This window comes from Ipomoea triloba, chromosome 12 (assembly GCF_003576645.1).
Source record: "Ipomoea triloba cultivar NCNSP0323 chromosome 12, ASM357664v1".
NCBI lineage: Eukaryota > Viridiplantae > Streptophyta > Magnoliopsida > Solanales > Convolvulaceae > Ipomoea > Ipomoea triloba.
In genome coordinates, this window is record NC_044927.1 from 12,132,732 (window position 1) to 12,152,834 (window position 20,103).

General features: G+C 35.2%; 2 protein-coding genes across 2 annotated transcripts; both read left to right on the top strand.

Annotated features, from left to right (window-relative positions):
• Positions 1 to 5,897: 5,897 nt before the first annotated feature.
• On the top strand, positions 5,898 to 11,889 carry LOC115999375 (expansin-A10-like). Its single transcript, XM_031239230.1, has 4 exons — positions 5,898 to 5,920; positions 10,145 to 10,236; positions 10,476 to 10,788; positions 11,466 to 11,889. Exons 1-4 carry the CDS (start codon positions 5,898 to 5,900, stop codon positions 11,887 to 11,889), a joined length of 852 nt encoding a protein of 283 aa, XP_031095090.1.
• Positions 11,890 to 15,849: 3,960 nt separating this feature from the next.
• LOC116000481 (expansin-A1-like) lies at positions 15,850 to 17,745 on the top strand. The gene is made up of 3 exons (XM_031240570.1): positions 15,850 to 16,110; positions 16,197 to 16,485; positions 17,188 to 17,745. Exons 1-3 carry the CDS (start codon positions 15,978 to 15,980, stop codon positions 17,642 to 17,644), a joined length of 879 nt encoding a protein of 292 aa, XP_031096430.1. The 5' UTR covers positions 15,850 to 15,977; the 3' UTR covers positions 17,645 to 17,745.
• Positions 17,746 to 20,103: the final 2,358 nt, after the last annotated feature.

Genomic DNA, 20,103 nt, shown 5'->3' on the forward strand with positions numbered 1-20,103 from the left:
GGATCTTATCTCTATGAGTGACCATTTTAAGCCTTTTTTTCTTTCTTTCTTCATATCAACCCCTCATGCCTTTTTCTAGAGATAAGGGATTCACTCTCAAGCTCACCAAAGGCTCACCTTTTGCAACATGCCTTATCAAGATTATTCAATTCCGAACTTCGCTTACCATTTATCTTTCTCAAGTTAAAGGGTGCACACTCCCACTTCGAGAGATCCTTGATTAAGGTCCTAACAAAATAAGATGTGGACAACATGCAAGCACACAAGAATTTGAACCTCTTTGGTTCCAAGCATTTCAATTTAGGTGCAAAAGGTAACTTCCAAAGGATATTCCAAGAGTAAAACCTTTATTGGCACATTATTAAAACTCTTCCTAGATAGCATGAACAATAGCGCACTCTCCATCAACAAACACACCCATCAATCAAGAGCAATTGACCAATTGACCAATTAAGCAATCAAAAGCAATTCAAGCACAAAGTGTGTCATTTCCACACTTTAAACCAAACATCGTCCTCGATGTTACCTTAAGGAGCAAGTGGAACAAAGAAACATGAGTCTTTCAAATCAAGCAAACCATTTTCCACACTTTCGAAGTGTTCCCGGGGTTCGGGGTATTAACAACATAACCCTTTTTGGTTTAACAATAGAATGTCCTTATCAAGTGTGCATGAATGTGTACAACAACTCTTTTTTCACACTTTAGAATTGAAAAACGGGGCGTTGAAAGGTAGAAAGGGATAAGAAGTTTACAACCAAGTGAGCATCCCTTCCTTTCCACACTTTAAGCTTCCAAACATCTATTTTGCCTCTGTCCTCCAAGCTACATGAAACAAGGTTAGTGCATGAAGACAATCAAATGAACTGCAATGGAGTAGAAAACTACTCCCATTATTCACAATCTTTTTTCTTTTTTTTTTACTTTTTTTTTAAAGCTTGGGGTTCCTTCCAAGAGCGTCATGTTAAACGTCTTTAGCCTGACTCAAATGCAAAATAAAATAAAACAAATGCAATGCAACAATCTAACAATTGAAAGACACTATAATTCCTAATTATAAAAGCATCAAAAGATAAACTCTAGAACAACGTAATAACTAGAACAAAGCAAGAATAAAGAAATGCAAAACAAGATGAGCGATGATTCTCGACAAGGCTAGACTTGAGAGCTCTTAAAGATTGGAAGAAAAATAGCACAATCCACAACCTTTGTTCATGCCCTGCCCACGAGCTCGTCCACGAACGTGGACTTGCTCGTGAATGTTTCTGGAAGTTTTCCCTAGAAGTCCCATGCTCATGGATACACACGTGGAAGTTTCTGTTTCAAATCCACGAGCATGTCCACGTCGTGGATTAGCTTGTGGATATGAAACAGTACACTCTCAGATTTTTTTTCCCGTTTTCTAACTGGACGACCACAAACTCCATTTCCAAGGTTTTGGTGTTCGGGTAAGTACCCAACTCAACTTGTAGTCTTATAGATCCTTCTAACTCTATCGAGTCGCCCGTCCTGCCCGCCTTTCGACCGACTTCCCTCCATAGTCGGGCTTCGCTAGGTTTGATCTTACTGCCTCTAGTCACTTTCACCGGCCGTCTTCTCCTTCCGAGTATTAAACCTTTCCTTATCCATCAGTTACGATTACCAAACTAACCGTCCGACTAATTTGAGTAAAGTTGTTTTTTATAGTTATATACTCTAGTAATGTATCGTGTAATTGGTTAGTATTTTAAAAAGAAAAATTGAATGTTTTACTTAGAAGTAACAATTAATTTTAAAATTAAAATTAAAATATATGTCTAACTTTACCATAAATTTTTGCGTGGAACAATCAGGAATGCAATAAAGTTTTAAATATTCATCACAATTAATTAGGACATATCATATGTATTACTTTGTCGGCCCGTCGGTTCTTTATTTTAATCATATGAAGAATCCATCAACTATGCGTTAGTTTTAGTTAAAAATTAGCAAGAGTAGGTTCATTACTGTGGACAACTCCTTGATCGAATCTATTAATTTTTTTTAACTACAATTTACTTCTCAAATGTAATTTGTGAAGTATTACATAAGAATAAAATTTATTCAAAACACATTACTATATAGTGACTACAAATTTTCTTTTCATTTAAAAATTAACCACTCATCCTTGTCAATTAATTAATTAATTAATTCTCAATCTACATTTATTTTAGTCTTGCACTTTTATTTCTATTATCTCATTTCTCTAAAAACAATTGGAAAATAATTTTCAATTGTTAATTAATCGGATTAATCCTTTGATTGAAGAATTGATGATGACACTAATTCAACATTTTATAATGCGTCCTTTTGTGAATGCTCATTAAATTTTAATTGACCATTCATCATATTTTAACAAAATATTCATCAATGATAACATTTAACTCAAACACAAAATATTTAATATCATATTCTTTATTTAATATTTAACCCATGGATGAGATGTTGTGATCTCATCCAGATAAACTAAATGTCTCCGATTAAACTTTGTAAGTGTAGCTATCTCAAAATTTATGAGAGAGTGTGCTTTGTTATTGTTTGAGGTGCTACTCGAAAAATATTCTTTAATATTTATCATATTTACACGTATAATTACGGGAGTCTAGACTCATAAAATAACAGAAAAAAAAAAAGTGAATTTGTGAATAATTTATAAATCCTTGAACACAGAGTAACACATTAGGGAACATATATGTGAGGAGATCCTTGGCATGCTGAGCACATGTAGTCGGCCATCCGCCATTAAATTGCCCACGTGCATGCAAACTCAGTGGTTTCCGATCTGTAGATTTGGTACACAAAAAGTAAAGAATGACAAATAAAAAATTGGAATATTCGAAACTAGAAAATTAAATATAGGCTTAACCCCTTATTCTTATTATTATTATTACTAGTAAATTACCCGCGCGATCCATTATAAATTTTTTTAATTATATATATAAAAGTAGTGATAAAATTATAAACAATTCTAATATTTGAAAGTATATATTTATTTAAAATTATAAGATTTGTATATTACGTATATATTATTCTTCATTAATATTATACTAATTATGATGTCCATGTAATCTGAATAATTATGATAATTAAGGAGTATATATATTATTCTTAATAAAACAATATGTGTATGTTTAATTTCCTTTAGTTATGGATGTAATATGTCCATGTTTAATTTTCTTTAATTATGCTCGTAATATTCGTATGTTTAATTTCCTTTAATTATGTCTGTAATATGAGTACCATTAATTTCTTTAATTGATTAGATAAAATCTATATTACTACAAGTATAGAAAACAGTTTAATAAAAGTATAATGTGTAAATTTATTTCTTAATTACCATAATTATTAAGATTTTATTCAAAACTAACCATTATCATAATTTTATGAGAATTGGAATAATTTGCATAATTGTATGGACATAATAATATGTGAATTAGAATAATTATAATAATTTTTTAATCTCCTTTAATTATGGATGTAATATGTGTTATCAATTTCAATAACTGATTAGATAAAATTTAGGCAAAAACTTGTGTGAGACCGTCTCACCATGAGACGGGTCGGGTCAATATGCAAATATAACACTTATATACACAAATGTCATACTTATATGTTCAAATGTAATACTAATCAGGAATAAAAATTTTGTTACTTATAAGGGTAAATGTAATACTTTTAAGGGAAAATACAATACTTTTACATTTCGATTTAAAAGTATTACATTTCTCTTATAAGTAACAAAAATTGTATTCTTGATTAGTGTTATATTTGAGCATATAAGTATGACATTTGCACATATAAGTATGACATTTGCATGGTGGTTTGACCCGATCCGACCCGTCTCACGAACAATGATCCGCGAGACAGTCTCACACAAGTGTGTCCCTAAAGTTTATATTATGGAAAGTATTAATTCTTTAATTGTCTTAATTTTTAAGATTTTATTCAAAATTAATCAAAGGAAGTGTAAGGGTAATTGATATTATTTGAAGTATATATATATATATATATATATATATATATATATATATATAATATCGTCGTAAGAAGGGATTCTCTATATTTAATTACCACAATAAACTTAGATGTTAAATGCAGTTGGTAATTACCACAGGTTATTTAGATGGTAAATAGTATATAGTAATTACCTATATAGATTACCATAATAAATGGATTAACATATGGATATTATTAAAAAAAAAAAAGTTCGAGATGCCTTTTAGGTAAGATATATTAGGAAAAGTATCAATTAATTAAAATTTGATAGGAAAGTTATAATTATATTAGGAATCCTGCTAATTTTTCCTAATTCTATATTTGTAATTACCATTATAAATAGATTTGAAAGGAAAATTTAAATAGGAACTTATATTATGAGTTCCTGATTATTATTAATAGAGTTAATTCTATTTTTGGTCCTAGATTTATAGGTGACATTTCACTTTTAGTCCTCTTTTATCAAAACATCCTCATTTGGTCATAGTATTATTGTGGCATGACTATTTTTGGTCCTCCGTCAACAAAATTGTTGAAATGTTGTTAAATACAATGGTTTTTCAATCATTTTTATACAAAGTAAGTTGACCGAAATGTTGTTAAATACAATGGTCCTCCGTCAATAAATGTTTTTTTTTTTTTGAAAAAATCTGTAATTGAAGACCGAAATGCCATTGTATTTAACGACATTTCAACAATTTTGTTGACGGAGGACCAAAAATGGTCATGCCACAATAATACTAGGACCAAATGTGGATGTTTTCATAAAAGATGACTAAAAGTGGAATGACACCTATAAATCTAGGACCAAAAATGGAATTAACTCTTATTAATATTAGAGAAATTATATTAGGAAATTATATTAAGATTTTGGATTATTATTATTATTATTTTTATTTTTATTATTATTATTATTATTATTATTATTTTAACATAATATAGTTTAAATCGAGGCTACAAAATTTAATACTATTATTTCAATGTATACTAATCACCATTTTTAACAAATAATTGTGCATCAGAAGATTTCAACTAAGCCTACAGTATTGTGGAATTATAATGATAAATGCATGAATAACATTCTAGTAGTTTAGCTATAAAATTGGACAATATCTACATTCAACACTCAAACAATTAATAAATCCCTTTGAATATCATTCTAGTAGTTTAGTTATTGGACTACCTTGTGCTTCTTAGGCAATTGGTTTTTCTTTAATCGCTTTCCTGTACCACCACCCTGCTTCTCTATGTCAATACATGCATACACGGAAGATTTTGTGTTAGACAAAATATAATGTTTTCTAAAGAACTTCTAGCAGAGTTATTCTCAACAACACAATGTTCCATGGCTTCTTCGAAATATATTGGTGTTGAAGGCTTAATGAAATACGATCTTGGTGATCTTGTGTTCTTGTTGTACTTCTTCTTCTTTTTTCTTCTCTACACTACATTATCATATATATAATCTCCAAGCAATTACCGGACAATCACCACGTGTGAACTGAGCTAATTGCTAAGCCAAATTACAACATGTTATCAGCACGAATCATGTGTTGCATTAACCCAATAATTCATGTGTTGCATTAACCATGAAACTAAAATTTACATTCTTTTCAGTTGTGGCATGACCGTTTGGGTCATCCTAGGTAGAATATGATAGGTCGGATCATATCTAATTCTGCTGGCCATAATCTTTTAAGATCTCATGTACTTTCACAAAATATGTTTACATGTGTTGCTTGTGCGAAAGGTAAATATATTGTACGCCCATCGCGTACCAAGGTTGAACATGAATCACCTATTTTTCTACAAAGGTTGCAAGGCGACATTTGTGGACCAATTAGTCCACATTCTGGGCTATTTAGATATTTTATGGTCCTTATTGATGCTTCCACTCGTTGGACTCATGTTAGTCTATTGTCCACGAGGAACAAAGCTTTCGCTAAATTTATTGCGAAAATTAGAGAGTTAAATGCCCATTTCCCAGATTATCCAATTAAATCAATAAGAATGGATAATGCTGGAGAATTTACATTAACGGCTTTTAATGATTATTGTATGGTATTGGGCATCAAAGTGGAGCATCCTGTACCTTATGTCCATACTCAGAATGGTCTAGCTGAATCTCTGATTAAGCGTATTAAATTGATTGCTAGACCATTATTGTAGAAGTCCAGTTTACTGGTTTCTTGTTGAGGACATGCAGTATTGCATGTTGTAGTTTTAATACAAATCCGACCCACTGCATACCATGATTATTCCCCCTTGCAACTACTACGTGGTGTAGAACACAATATTTCCCATCTGTGTGTATTCGGGTGTGCAGTCTATACTCCATATCACCTACAAACCCTACCTCCATGAGCCCGCAACAAAAACTAGGTATATATGTTGGTTATAAATCTCCCTCCATTATTAAATACCAGTGTTGCAAAAATCCCGCCTATGCGCCGATTAATCCTCGCCTAGGCGCTAGGCGCTGGTCGGCCACCTAGCGTATCACCTTAAATGGTGGTCTAAGCGACCGCCTAGGCCGCTTAGGCGCTGACTGCCTAGGCCTCCTAAGCGCCAACTAGACCTCCTAGGCACTGACTAGGCCGCCTAGTTGGCCGATTATTTATTATTTTTAATGGGTTATTTTACTCAAAACAACATCGTTTTGAACGAAATAACTCTAAATTGTACACAGTCTAGATATTTTTTAGGTTAATATTTAATATTTTAGTAAAAGTATTATATAGTTTATAATTATTAGTCTTGAAAAAATTAAGAATACTTAAACAAATTTTTAAAAAATAAAAAATAAAATAAAAAAATACACGGGCGCCTTGAGGTGATTAATCCCCGCCTAGGTGTCCTAGGCGCTAGGCGCTCCCTGAGCGCCCGAGGAGCGCCTAACAATTTTTTTCAACCATGTTAAATTAAATACCTAGAGCCCATGACAAGAGATTAGTTTACTGTGAGGTACGCTGACTGCATTTTTTATGAAGATCATTTCCCGATGTTAGGGGGAGATAAAAGGCCTTATTTAATGAAATGCCGAGAAATTTCATGGGATGAAAAAAAAGATCTTCAGTACCTAGACCCACGTACAAGTTAAACTGAACTGAAAGTTCAAAAAATTATTAATTTGCAAAATTTAGCAAATAACCTGCCAGATGATTTTACTGATAACAGAGGAGTGACCAGGTCCCATATCCCTGCTGTGAATGCTCCTTCGAGAGTATAAGTCCCCAAGGGATCAGGAATGCACATTGGCACTCCCTATTGCTAGAAGCGCGGGAGACCAGTTAGTGCAAAAGATTTAAATCCGCGGAAGACGAGAATTAGTAAAATATCTCAGTCACTCCAAAAATATCTTAGCCATCATGAAGACAGGGAACCTAGTGAACCTGTGCTCTAAATAATATGAACACTGGGAATGCAGAACATCCAGATCAAAATATTTTGGAAAATGATAATGATCTGGTTGATATCAATATAGAAACTACCATAGATTTTGCTGATACAGGAGAAACATATAACAGATTTTTAATAGTCGTCTACGACACGTTTGCCTATACAGTTGCCTGTAATATTCCACATAATAATCTGGATCCAGAACAAAAATCAATAACAGAGTGCCGGAAGCGCCATGACCGGTTGAAGTGGAAATAGGTAATTGAGGCAGAGCTCAACTCGCTTAATAAAAGAAAAGTGTTTGGTCCCACCGTACTTACCTCAAAAGATGTGATCCCAATCGGATCTAAGTGGGTATTCGTACGGAAGAGGAATGAAAACAATGAGGTGGTTAGATATAAAGCGAGATTGGTAGCTCAGGGGCTCACACAGAGGCGCGTAATTGATTTTGAACAGACATATTCTTCTGTTATTGATGGCATTTCATTCTACTATTTAATATCACTAGCAGTAAAGATGAAATTAGATATGCAATTGATGGATGTAGTGACGGCTTACCTTTATGGGTCACTAGATGCTGATATATACATGAAAATACCCGAGGGTATTCAAAATCTCAATATGAGAGGGAAGGATCGAAACACGTATAGCATCAAACTTCAAAGGTCATTATATGACTTGAAGCAGTTGGGTAGAATGTGGTATAACCATTTGTGTGAATTCCTCCTGAAGAAGGGATATGTGAAAAATGATATTTGTCCTTGTATATTCATTAAGAAGTCATCTATTGGCTTTTGTATTATATCTGTCTATGTCGATTACATGAACATTATTGGGACAAACAAAAAGGCTAAGGTTTTTAATGAGGCAACTGATGCAACACATATTTTATACTGCATGTACTCTTTTCCTCGATTAGATTTTTCCCATAGGATTTTTCTAGCGGAGTTTTTAACGAAGCTTGAGTATAGTTATTTAATGGCCAAGGGGAGTGTTATATATATTTTGTTTATGATCTTTAACACTTGAACTCTTCATTTGCCTTCCATTTAATCTCCTGATTATGTTAAAGAATTGAAAGGTTGTATGGAGGTGTATATATTGGTGTTGAAGGCTTATGAATTATGATCTTGGTGATCTTGTGTTCTTGTTCTTCTTCTTCTCGTTTTTCTTTCTCTACACTACATTATCATATATATAATCTCCAAGTAATTACCTTGCATTCACCATGCTAGAATTGAGCTAATTGATAAGCCAAATTATAACAATTTTGTTATACTTAGAAAAATTTAACAAAATAACCAATTTGTCCTCTAATAATTTGACAAATCAAAATAAATTTTTAATTTTAACAAAAATAAGTAGTGGATGGATTGAAACAGCCACACACTTTCAACATAATTAAAGGGAAAAAGTCGTATAGATCAATAATTGATGAACTGAGTCTATAATTTATACATAATTAATGGACTAAAACTGTCATTTTTCCATATTATTATTATTATTATTATTAGTTGTTTTTGAAAATAATCAGGCATTCCATTAATGAAACAAGTCCAGTAAATAACATCATAAACATGGTTGAAAAAATCGTTAGGCGCTCCTCAGCGCTCAGGGGGCATCTAGTGCCTAGGACGCCTAGGCGGGGATTAATCGGCGCCTAGGCACCCGTGTATTTTTTTTTTTATTGTTTAAAAATTTTTTAAGTATTTTTTAATTTTTTAAAGACTAATAATTATAAATTATATAATATTTTAATAGTTAATACTAAAATATTAAATATTAACCTAAAAATATCCAGAGTTTTACAATTTATGGTTATTTCGCACAAAACGATGTTGTTTTGAGTGAAATAACCCATTAAAAAAAAAGAACAATAGTTAATCCGCCGACTAGGCGGCCTAGTTGGTGCCTAGGAGGTCTAGTCGGCGCCTAGGAGACCTAGGCAGTCCAGTGCCTAAGCAGCCTAGGCAGTCGCCTAGCCAGCCAGCCGTCTAGACCACCATTTAAGGTGATACGCTAGGTGGTCGACCTAGCGCCTAGGCGGGGTTTAATCGGCGCCTAGGCGTGATTTTTGCAACACTAATAACAAATAAAAGCCATTAGAATGACATCAAATAGGCAACACAATTTGCAGACAGCTTGCCCGTATGGGCAGCTTAACTGGTCACGTGGTAAAGTTTAAAAGAAAAGACTAGGGATTGAGTCTCACCGGTGACAGTATGGGATTCCGCTGTGAGCAATCTCTTTGTTCGGTTACTATGGGGAAAAAATTTGCAGACAGCTTAATAAAAGAGATTTGAATAGCAGAAAATTCTGTATACTTATCCTTAATATTATTGTTTTTAAAAAAGTTAAATAGTATAATGGCAGTACCTTTCAATATATTTGATCAACACACTCAAATAAAGCTTGCCCAAATGGCATGGCATGCTACCTGACCCTTATTCAAAGGAAGTCCCACGTTATCCGTGCACATAGCATATATATAAGATATTATTGAGATCAGATGCACCATATATATTCTGTACTTGTCTATCTCACACAATATAAGATCCAATCACCTGACTCCACACAGAAATCTCAAAGTATATAAGTGTCAACTTGTAACACGCCAGATACATAATATTCATACAACTTCATCTTGACTTTGCTACCCCGGCCCAGATTCTATTGTCTTGAAATAATGAAGACCTTTTTACTAGTATTAACAGTACTGTCATTCATGGCCAGGTTAAGCAGTGTTGTCCATGGTTCTGGCAACGACGAATGGTCGGACGCCCACGCAACATTCTATGGAGGCGCTGATGCATCTGGTACAATGGGTAAGTCCCTGCAGAAATCATAGTAACTGTGTAAATCCGTACAGTATTCTGGTTTTCTCATAGCTCTGTGACCCTAACCGGCAAAGGACGAGATAAATCAGCCTAAGTTACCCATAGCTGACCGGCTCAAACCCAGAAGTTTGAGGATCGAACCTTCCACCTCTGGGCTGTAGGTAGAGCACTCTTACCACCTGGGAATAGGTACAGTATTCTTTGCTAATGGGGTGAGTGCTGTGCAGGTGGAGCTTGTGGATATGGAGATCTATACAGCGAAGGTTATGGCGAAAACAACGCTGCATTGAGCAGTGCACTCTTTAAAGATGGACTGAGCTGCGGAGCATGCTTTGAGATCAAATGTGTGAACGATGGTGAGGAGTGCTTTCCAGGTTCCATTATTGTTACTGCAACAAACCTATGCCCTCAAAACAAGTCTCTGCCTAACAATGCTGGAGGATGGTGCAACTCTCCCTTGAAACACTTTGATCTCTCCCAGCCAATTTTCCAGCATATTGCTCACTATAGAGCTGGAATAGTCCCTGTTAAATACAGAAGGTACTCTAAAATTTGCTTCACATACACTTCGAATTTTAAATGAATGTATAGGAGCAAATACCAATTTTGGTCCCATGACTATTAGTAAAATGACAATTTTGGTCCACATGTTTAATTTCTACCAATTTTGGTCTCACGACTATTGTTTTAGTACCAATTTTGGTCCAATAACTATTGTTTTAGTGCCAAAATTCATCGCGCCGATCACCCATCCGTTTAAAACGTGCCGAAATTTAAAAATTTTAAAGGTATTATTTTCGTCCTTTTCAACTCAATATCCCAATTTGAACATTAATAAAGAGATTTAAGTCCTAAGATCGATCACAATTCACAATTCTCCTCCTCAAATTAAGGTAAAATGAGGAGGAAAACTGAGAATTTTGATTAATCTTATGACTTAAATCCATTTATTCATGCTCAAATTGGGATACTAAATTGAAAATGACGAAAATACCCTTAACAATTTTAGACTTTTACACGCTTTAAACGGATGGCGACCGGCGCGATGAATTTTGGCACTAAAACAATAGTCGTGGATGAAAATTAGTACTAAAACAATAGTCGTGGGATCAAAATTGTCATTTTGCTAATAGTCGTGGAACCAAAATTGATATTTGCTCAATGTATAGCTTACCACTTACCAGCAGTGTTCTGAACTTAATTGGATGGGTGAACAGAGTTCCTTGCAAGAAGAGAGGTGGAATAAAATTCAGTATAACAGGTCATTCCTACTACAACCTTGTACTGATCACCAACGTGGGAGGAGCTGGGGATGTTGTGTCTGTCTCTATCAAGGGATCCAACACTAGCTGGTTACCAATGTCTCACAATTGGGGCCAAAACTGGGAATGTAAGGCCTACCTCAATGGACAAGCGTTGTCTTTCAAGCTCACAACAAGCGACGCACGCACTCTTGTCTGCAACAATGTAACACCTCCGGGCTGGTCTTTTGGTAAGACCTACACCGGGGGACAATTCTCTGGTCACGAGTCCTCCACTTCCAACTCTTCCCATACTACCAGTATCAATTTTTTTGTACTTGTTCTAGCTCTGCTACAAGTACATCCACTATTACAACTATATACTTTGGTCAAGTGCTAGGCCTTAACTGTATATCAAATATTACTGTTGATAACAGAATATTCTAAACACACTGGAATGAGATTCAAAAGCCTGGCTTCCTTTGCATCAAAAATTAGAGTATGTCATGTTCATCCCATGGTGTTGAGAATGAGATATTCTTCCAAATTTCTATTTCACTGTACTAACCTAACAAAGTTTTGTTTATTTCTCCCATTATATGATATGGCAACTAATTTTACAAACACACAGCACACTTACAGTATTATACAAAAAGGAATGTAATTAGCTCAAAGAGGGAAAGGGTCAACTAATTTTACAAACACACAGCACAGCCACTGTATTATACAAAAAAGGGGATGGAATTAGCTCACAGAGGGGAAAGCTAGGTGTGGAAATTGCAATATGAAATAAATGCACAACACTATAATCAACTAAACTAATACAGCATTTGTAACACCATTTCTCCCCCTTTTAAACCTTTCAATGGAATAATCAGGACGGGGTGCGGAGCAGACGGGTCCGAAGCAGTTGCTAAGAACTGGGGTTAGCCCTCGGCCACGGGCTGACAGTGACGCGGGTGAGGTCAGCCTCGGCCAGGTCCGCCACTCTTGGGTCTAGGTCTCGCTGCGGGCGATTGCGGTCCAGGGTCATTGGATGCGTTCTCCCTTCGATTTCTCCGGATCTGTTGGACCCAAATCGGTATAAAAACATGTAATCCTGTCTCATTAAGGCATCTACTTCTGACCTAAACACTTTTGTCGTGTTATTGTCTAAGTCTATCTTTGTAATAGCATTATCCATTATTAACAAAACTTAATCTTCGCGATTACTATTAGTGTCATATCTTGTCAACCCCCATAATTTTATGGGGTTTTATTGATTCGGTTGACACGAGTTAATTAAATCCATCAGCCGAGTTCAAGCTCAAGCATTCTATACCCCTAGCTATGGCAAGTGCAAGATCCCACTCCAACAATTCCCACGACTCGCGTGGTAATCAGGCTCACTCCTGTACAACAATCCTAATGGGACAGCGAGTCGTCAAACTCTGCCCATGAGGTCGACCGGTAACCTCAAGGACATGATCAACAATAACCGCTAGGCTGGGTCAAACCCACCCCTTACGCCTCCAGCCCTGGGCTTCCAAGAAGGGATGGTCGCGTTCCGGCAAGCTACCACTATTTTGATGCAGATCTTGGATGGGCTCCAAGGAAGCCTCGCGGCTTTCCCACCCAACCCGTCACGGCGGGGAGAGGATCCGAGCACCCGCCGACTTCACACACCCAAACCTCACCTACACGGGCAGATCAATTCACCTCGTCCCTCGGCAAGGCGGGGAGGGGACGAGGCCACCATAGGTCGGCCTGAGCTAATTGAAAACAAGAAAATAAATAAATCATAATTCTAATAGCAAATTCGTCGCACTAACAACACGAAAATAAAATCGAAAGGTTAATGCATCTCATACGGGTCGTCGGAAAATTAGCAAATCATTAATATTATAATCAAGCTCTGACGGTAAAAACATGAAAAAAAAAAAAACTTGAAATTGGAGACGAGCCATCAATGTTCAATTTTGCCTTATCTGTTGCCTCCTTCATCAACGAAATAAAAACTCTGGTCAAGAAAAAGAGCTCAATCGCAGTGAATCAAAGATACAAAGAAGACGAAGAATATGATTTCTATCAGAAAGAGAAATCAAAGATGCGAAGATAAAAATTTAAAAAAAAAAAAGAAAAAAGAAAAAAAGATGGGGATAAGAAAAGGAAGGTAAGAAGATAACATCAGTTAACACCGTTAAAAAAAAATGAAATTTTTTTATAAGTAAGATGACGTCGTTTTGGACCCAGGTCTACCTTGCAATGTAGACTTGGGTCTACAGAATAATTTGCCTACTCTCGAGCAGAAATCTTACTAATATACATGTGTAAGCTAGTCATGATTTAGAGACAAAACACACTACTTAAATTTTCTTTTGGGACATATTCTCATGTAATTAAACTCCTGAAACATGTTCTTACGTGATCACAATCCTGAACCGTGTTCTCAAGTGATCACACTCATTTATATATATATGTATGTGTGTGTGTATGTGCGCGCGCGCGCGTGTGTGTATATAAAGGCGGATCCAGCATGGGGGCAGTGGAAGCAGCTGTCCCCACTCACCCACACCCACCACTATATAGCCCTTATATATATATATATATATATATATATATATATATATATATATATATATATATATATATATATATGTATAATACATTTTTAGATATAAGTATATGAAAACAGATATAAACAAATAATTGGTTAGTTGGCTGAGATGGTTGGTGTGTGCCCTTACCCAGGAAATGGTGAGGCCGAGTTTGACTCTTGCTAGCAGCATGTGTAATCATAATTGGAGCCTTCTTCAACCCTTTTCCCGTCCCCTTCTAAAGCTTATAATAATGAGATGTGTAATTTATAATGAATTTTTTATTTAAATTATTTTATTCTCGTTCCCTTCTAAAGCTTATAATAATGAGATGTGTAATTTATAATGAATTTTTTATTTAAATTATTTTATCAAATTAATTATTTTTCATATATTATTATTAATAATTTTATAAAGTTTTAGTCTGTTTTATTTTTTTGTCTATATCTAACAATATTTATGACTATATTCCTTTTAAGTCATTCAATTTATAATGTGTTCTCTATTTGAATTATTTTATCAAATTAATTATGTTTCATATATTGTTATTAATATTTTTATAAAGTTTTATTGTGTTTTATTTTTCTTGTACATCCAACAATATTTATGACTATATTTCTTTTTAAGTGATATTTTTTAAAGTTTAAACTACATCTTTTATGTTTCGCTCCCACTGAAAAAAAATTTCTAGCTCCGCCACTATATATATATATATATATAGACACACACGTGAAATCCATTTGAACATTCACTTATTTCCAATTAAGACGTTTCAATGATTTTTTTTAATCAAGATATTCAATTGCAGTATTTTATTAAATGGTTGAAATTTGGTTCCTCTCAAAGTCAAATATTAACATTCTAAAGGGGCGTTTGGTTCGGGTTATATAGGATAACTAGAGTTATATTGGGTTGGTTATCTAACATTCCTATGTTTGGTTAGAATTATATAACATTCCCTTGGAATCAAACATTGCCTCCACATCATTATATAACATTCCCTTGGAATCAAACATTGCCTCCACATCACACTTTAACATTCCCTTGGAATCAAACATTGCCTCCACATCACACTTTTTCTTTCCCTTGGAATCAAACATTGCCTCCACATCACACTTTTTCTTGTTTTTGAGGGAATGTGATTCCCTTGCTCATCTTAGGTAATGTTAGATTCCCTTGTCATTTTACATTCTTTGCCCTTAACATACATCAAGGTGAAAGTTTGATTTTTGAACTTTATTTTATTTATTTTATTTTTATGAAAGAAGACTAGATATGGGAAAACATAAATTTAGAAAAGAAAGAACATTATATTGTAACAGTTTGGCACATGTTCATGTTTGCAAGGTGATTTGCAATATGAGAGTATTAAGGTAAAATAATCATTATAACATAAACAATAAATTCAACCAAACATGCATGTTTATATTATATAGCCTAATTTTTACGAAACACAGGAATTTAACATTCCCAGTAATCTAACATTCCTAGCAATCTAACATTCTCTAAGGTAATCTAACATTCCGTGAACCAAACCACCCCTGAATAATATGTAACATAAGTGTACTTTATTTTTTTTTTGGTTTGCAGAGTTAAAAAATATAACTGTACACATAATATTGATGGAAGTAGGGGAAAAATACCCAAAGTATAACAATTTGGTGGGCAGAGTGTCTGTGTATCTGAATAAAAACCTTCCCAAACAACACGGGAATCTATCTAAGCCCATTATTTAATAATTGGATTTGCTATGCACACTACTTGTCAGTCCTTGACTACAAGCACCAGGCAGAAATCTTACTAGTGTACATGTGTAAACTAGTCACGGGTGGGTCACACATAAAACACCCTACCCTACCCTGCATCATCTTCTTTACTTAGCTTAGGCTGCAGAATTCTCAAAACCACTGAAATGGAAACCCTAGCTATACTCCTCATACTTTCTTCCGTGGCCAGGTTAAGAGGTGCTGATGGTTCCGATGGGGGCGAATGGTCCGATGCCCATGCCACATTCTACGGAGGCGCTGATGCGTCTGGTACAATGGGTAAGAGCCAGCCAGAAAGAAAGAACTTCTTCATTGTCTGCTCAGCTGCTTTAATTTAATTTGCTAGTGTTTACTTGATGGTGTAGGTGGAGCTTGTGGGTATGGAGATTTGTATGGGCAAGGATATGGCGAAAGCACTGCTGCACTAAGTACTGCCCTTTTCAATAATGGACTCAGCTGTGGTGCATGTTTTGAGATTAAGTGTGCAGGCGACACTGAGCAGTGCTTTCCGGGTTCAATTGTTGTCACCGCAACAAATTTCTGTCCTCCCGGAGGGTGCTGTGACTCCCCATTCAAACACTTTGATCTCTCCCAGCCAATTTTCCTGCAAATTGCTCAGTACACAGCTGGAATAGTCCCTGTTCAATACAAAAGGTAGTTATTTAACGAAATGGTATGGTTAGTTATGGCGACAAAGATTTAATTGAGCTCTCTATTATATATTGGGAGAGTCATTTTCATTTTTGGTGATATTGTTATTGGGACATTTCCAATTTTAGTCCATTTCATTAGTTTTTGTCACATTGCGACCAGTCTTATTTAGTCATTGTCACTTTTAGTCCACTGTTAAAATTTTCGTCAAATGACCGTTCAAAACAAGGATATTTTGGTCTTTTTATGCTTTGATCATCCTCTTCACCCTTTGCAGTAGTTTTCCTTACACATTTTCATCCAATGAAGAAGTTCGACGAAAGCCATGGGTTTTTAATGTGACTCAAATTGCTTTCGCTGGACCTCTTCATTAAATGAAAATGTATAACAAAAACCATTGCAAAGGGTCAAGGAGATGACCAAAGCATGAAAAAGACCAAAAATACTCTTGTTTTGAACGGTCATTTGACAAAAATTTTAACGGTGGACTAAAACTGGCAATAACTAAATAAAATTGGCCGCAATGTGACAAAAATTAATAAAGTGGACTAAAATTGACAATGCCCCAATAACGGATCAAAAATGGAAATGACTCGGATTTCTCAGCTCATTGGCTGCACTAGCTTAACATATTTCCAATCAAATAAATAGCTTCCAATAAGTACTACTAAACCTGGATGGCAGGCTTAACTGTTAAGTTAACAGGGTTACTTGCATGAAGATTGGCGGAATAAAATTCACAATAACAGGTCATTCCTACTACATCCTAGTACTGATAACTAACGTGGGAGGAGCAGGGGATGTTGTGTCTGTTTCTATCAAGGGATCCAACACCAGTTGGTTACCAATGTCTCACAACTGGGGCCAAAACTGGCAAAGTAATGCCTACCTCAATGGACAAGCATTGTCTTTTGTGGTCACAACCAGTGATGGGCAATCTGTAGTCTCCAATGATGTCACACCTCCAAGCTGGTCTTTTGGTCAGACGTATACTGGTGGCCAAGTCCCTGCAGGTCGCCGCTCCTCAGCTTCCAAGTCTTTACCCACTAAACAACTCATTTCTTGTAATTTATTGTTGGGAGTACTTCTTCTAGCTCTGGTAGAAGCAAGCACACTCAGCTCTTTCCTAGCCTTTGTCCATAAGGAACAATGTTCTAAATGACTAAATATAATATACCCAAGCCTGACTTGTGAGCTTGATGTATTTCTAGCCTATCTCAGTTGATGCAGAAAGGTGAGAGTTTAGCATTTTTGTTTGCTGAACAATCTTTCTACTTCTAGCTAAGCACAGCTGCAGTATGTGTATTAATTTACTTATCCGAGAGAAATACAAAATATATTAAAAAAAAAAAAAGAAGATATATACTATTAACCAGATCATCTATTTAGTGCTGTTACAAATATAAAAGGATCAAATGAGGACCTATAGTTAAGTGAGGATCCTGTGGACTTATCTATCCTTTAATTTAAATAATTCAATGGTTGTGATTAATTATATACAATAGATTTAATTTTTCGCGTCCAGTTTGTTGTGTATTCGTACTCAGTTTGTTGTGCATTCGTCTCAGCTTGTTGTGCATTCATAGTGTGCATGCTGTGCATCTCGCCCACTTTGTTGTGCAGTTACATTCACAACTGTTAAATCAGTCCAAGTGGATGATTTGAATTAATCCACAAGGTCCTCACCTAATGATAGGTCTTCACCTGATCCAGAACCATAATACAACTGTATTGCAGATGCAATGCCATGCAGAAATCAGTACTACTACCTATACTTAGGTTAAGCTTTCATAAATGTTCAGTCACCTCCCTAGCTATTTCCATATATTCTGCACATAACCTGATCTAAAAGTGAGACCAACAAATTCACCAATTTTACTTAATTCCATATACACAATTTACACTTGGCAACCAGGTCTATCTCTAGTATTACTATATTAGTGTTAGGTACTTAGGTTTATGACCTTTGGACAATCGATGTCTAGCCAACACTACTGGTCAGACAGTTAACAATATAAAGAGAAAGAGCAAAGAATAAGGTTAACCACAATCAAGATTCAAGATGGCAAGACATCCACACTTGTAACCACAAGATCACGAGTTCGAATTGTTGCCCCCTTAATTTGAGTCGCTCAGCTACCTTTACTGGCTTTTTAGTGCGGCAAAAATGGAAATAGGAAAAAGGGATCTATCAGCAACAAGTACAGTTTCACGCAGTGCTTAGCCAATTTCTAGCTAGGAAGACTAGACATCAGAATACAGAACTCACTGTGAGAGCATATTCAATTAGCTGCAGCAAAATGCTATTGTTTCTCCAACTAAAACTATCAAAGAGTTTCAGCAAAAGCTATAGATCGAACAAATTAATGCATTCAGGCTCTGAATATTTAACAAGCACCACGCCTGCAATACAGACTTTTAGAAAAGCAAGGCGGGTGATTGTAAGTCCAATTCCCAAATAATAGACATTTAGGATTATGACTCCAAAAAATTATGTAAAAAAAATTCATAAGATTATTGAGAAAAGTGTCAAATTGGCCCCCTAAGTCGGATGGATAGTGCAATTAGGCCCCCTAACTGAAAAAAGTTCCATTTAAGTCCCCTAAACCGGCAAAAAAGTGCAATTGAGTCCTAAATGACTTGTTTATCAGGTCAAATTCAGTTAGGGGGCCAAATTGCACTATCCACCTAGTTTAGGGGGCTAATTTGACACTTTTTATTTTTTATTTTATTTTTCAAAACAAATATTTTTATTTATTTCAGTTCAAAAAAAATATTTTTATTTATTAAAAATATTATTTATTATAAATAAAAAAATTTAAAAAAATTAAAAAACAACCACCGGCCGTTTAATAATTTGGTCCTACTGTCAAATTAATTTGTAGAATTCGTCCCCAAGTGTTGGCCATACGCATTTTTCGTTCCTAAGTTATAATTGATGTTGCACTTTTTGTGCCTTTATTAATAAAACATTAGGGACGAAAGGATAAATAGTTACACCCTTGTATAGTTTCATTTATAGGACAACTGTGTATCAATTTCTCGAAAATCGGGTAAGAGATATTTTGAATTGAGGTGGAAAGCGTTCTCACCAGTACGTCAACGTCGGAGTAAGTGAGGTTAGTGAGGTCTTCATCGCAGTAGAGCGGGAGTAAAGGCTATGGAAAACGGTGCTCTTCAACCCCAGAGGAGAGTGGCTCTTTAATTTTTGGCCAACTGCCAAACTCCATCGTCGCTGCCCATTGCTCAGATAGTGAGATAAGAAGATGAAGTAGCTACCATTTAAATTTGTTTGTGCAATTAGTATTATGAATAAATCTTACAAAAAGATAAATATATATTATTTACGATGTATTAGGAGTACATGAAAATGATATATTTATAGGAATACAAGACATAGTCCTAGTTAGCGGCATTAGCGCTTGATGGGCAAAAGTAGGGTTATGGAATAGGAATTCAAAGAGATGTTGGTTGTTGGTTTTTTGACCAAAGGACAATAAGCCGGTGACCAACACTACCGGAAAAGTTCACAGAGAGCTTGCTCACAAATTCTCTCGTGTATATTCTAAAATTGTCAACCCTTTTTATAGGGTCTTTCTCATGCTTATATACATGTCCAAC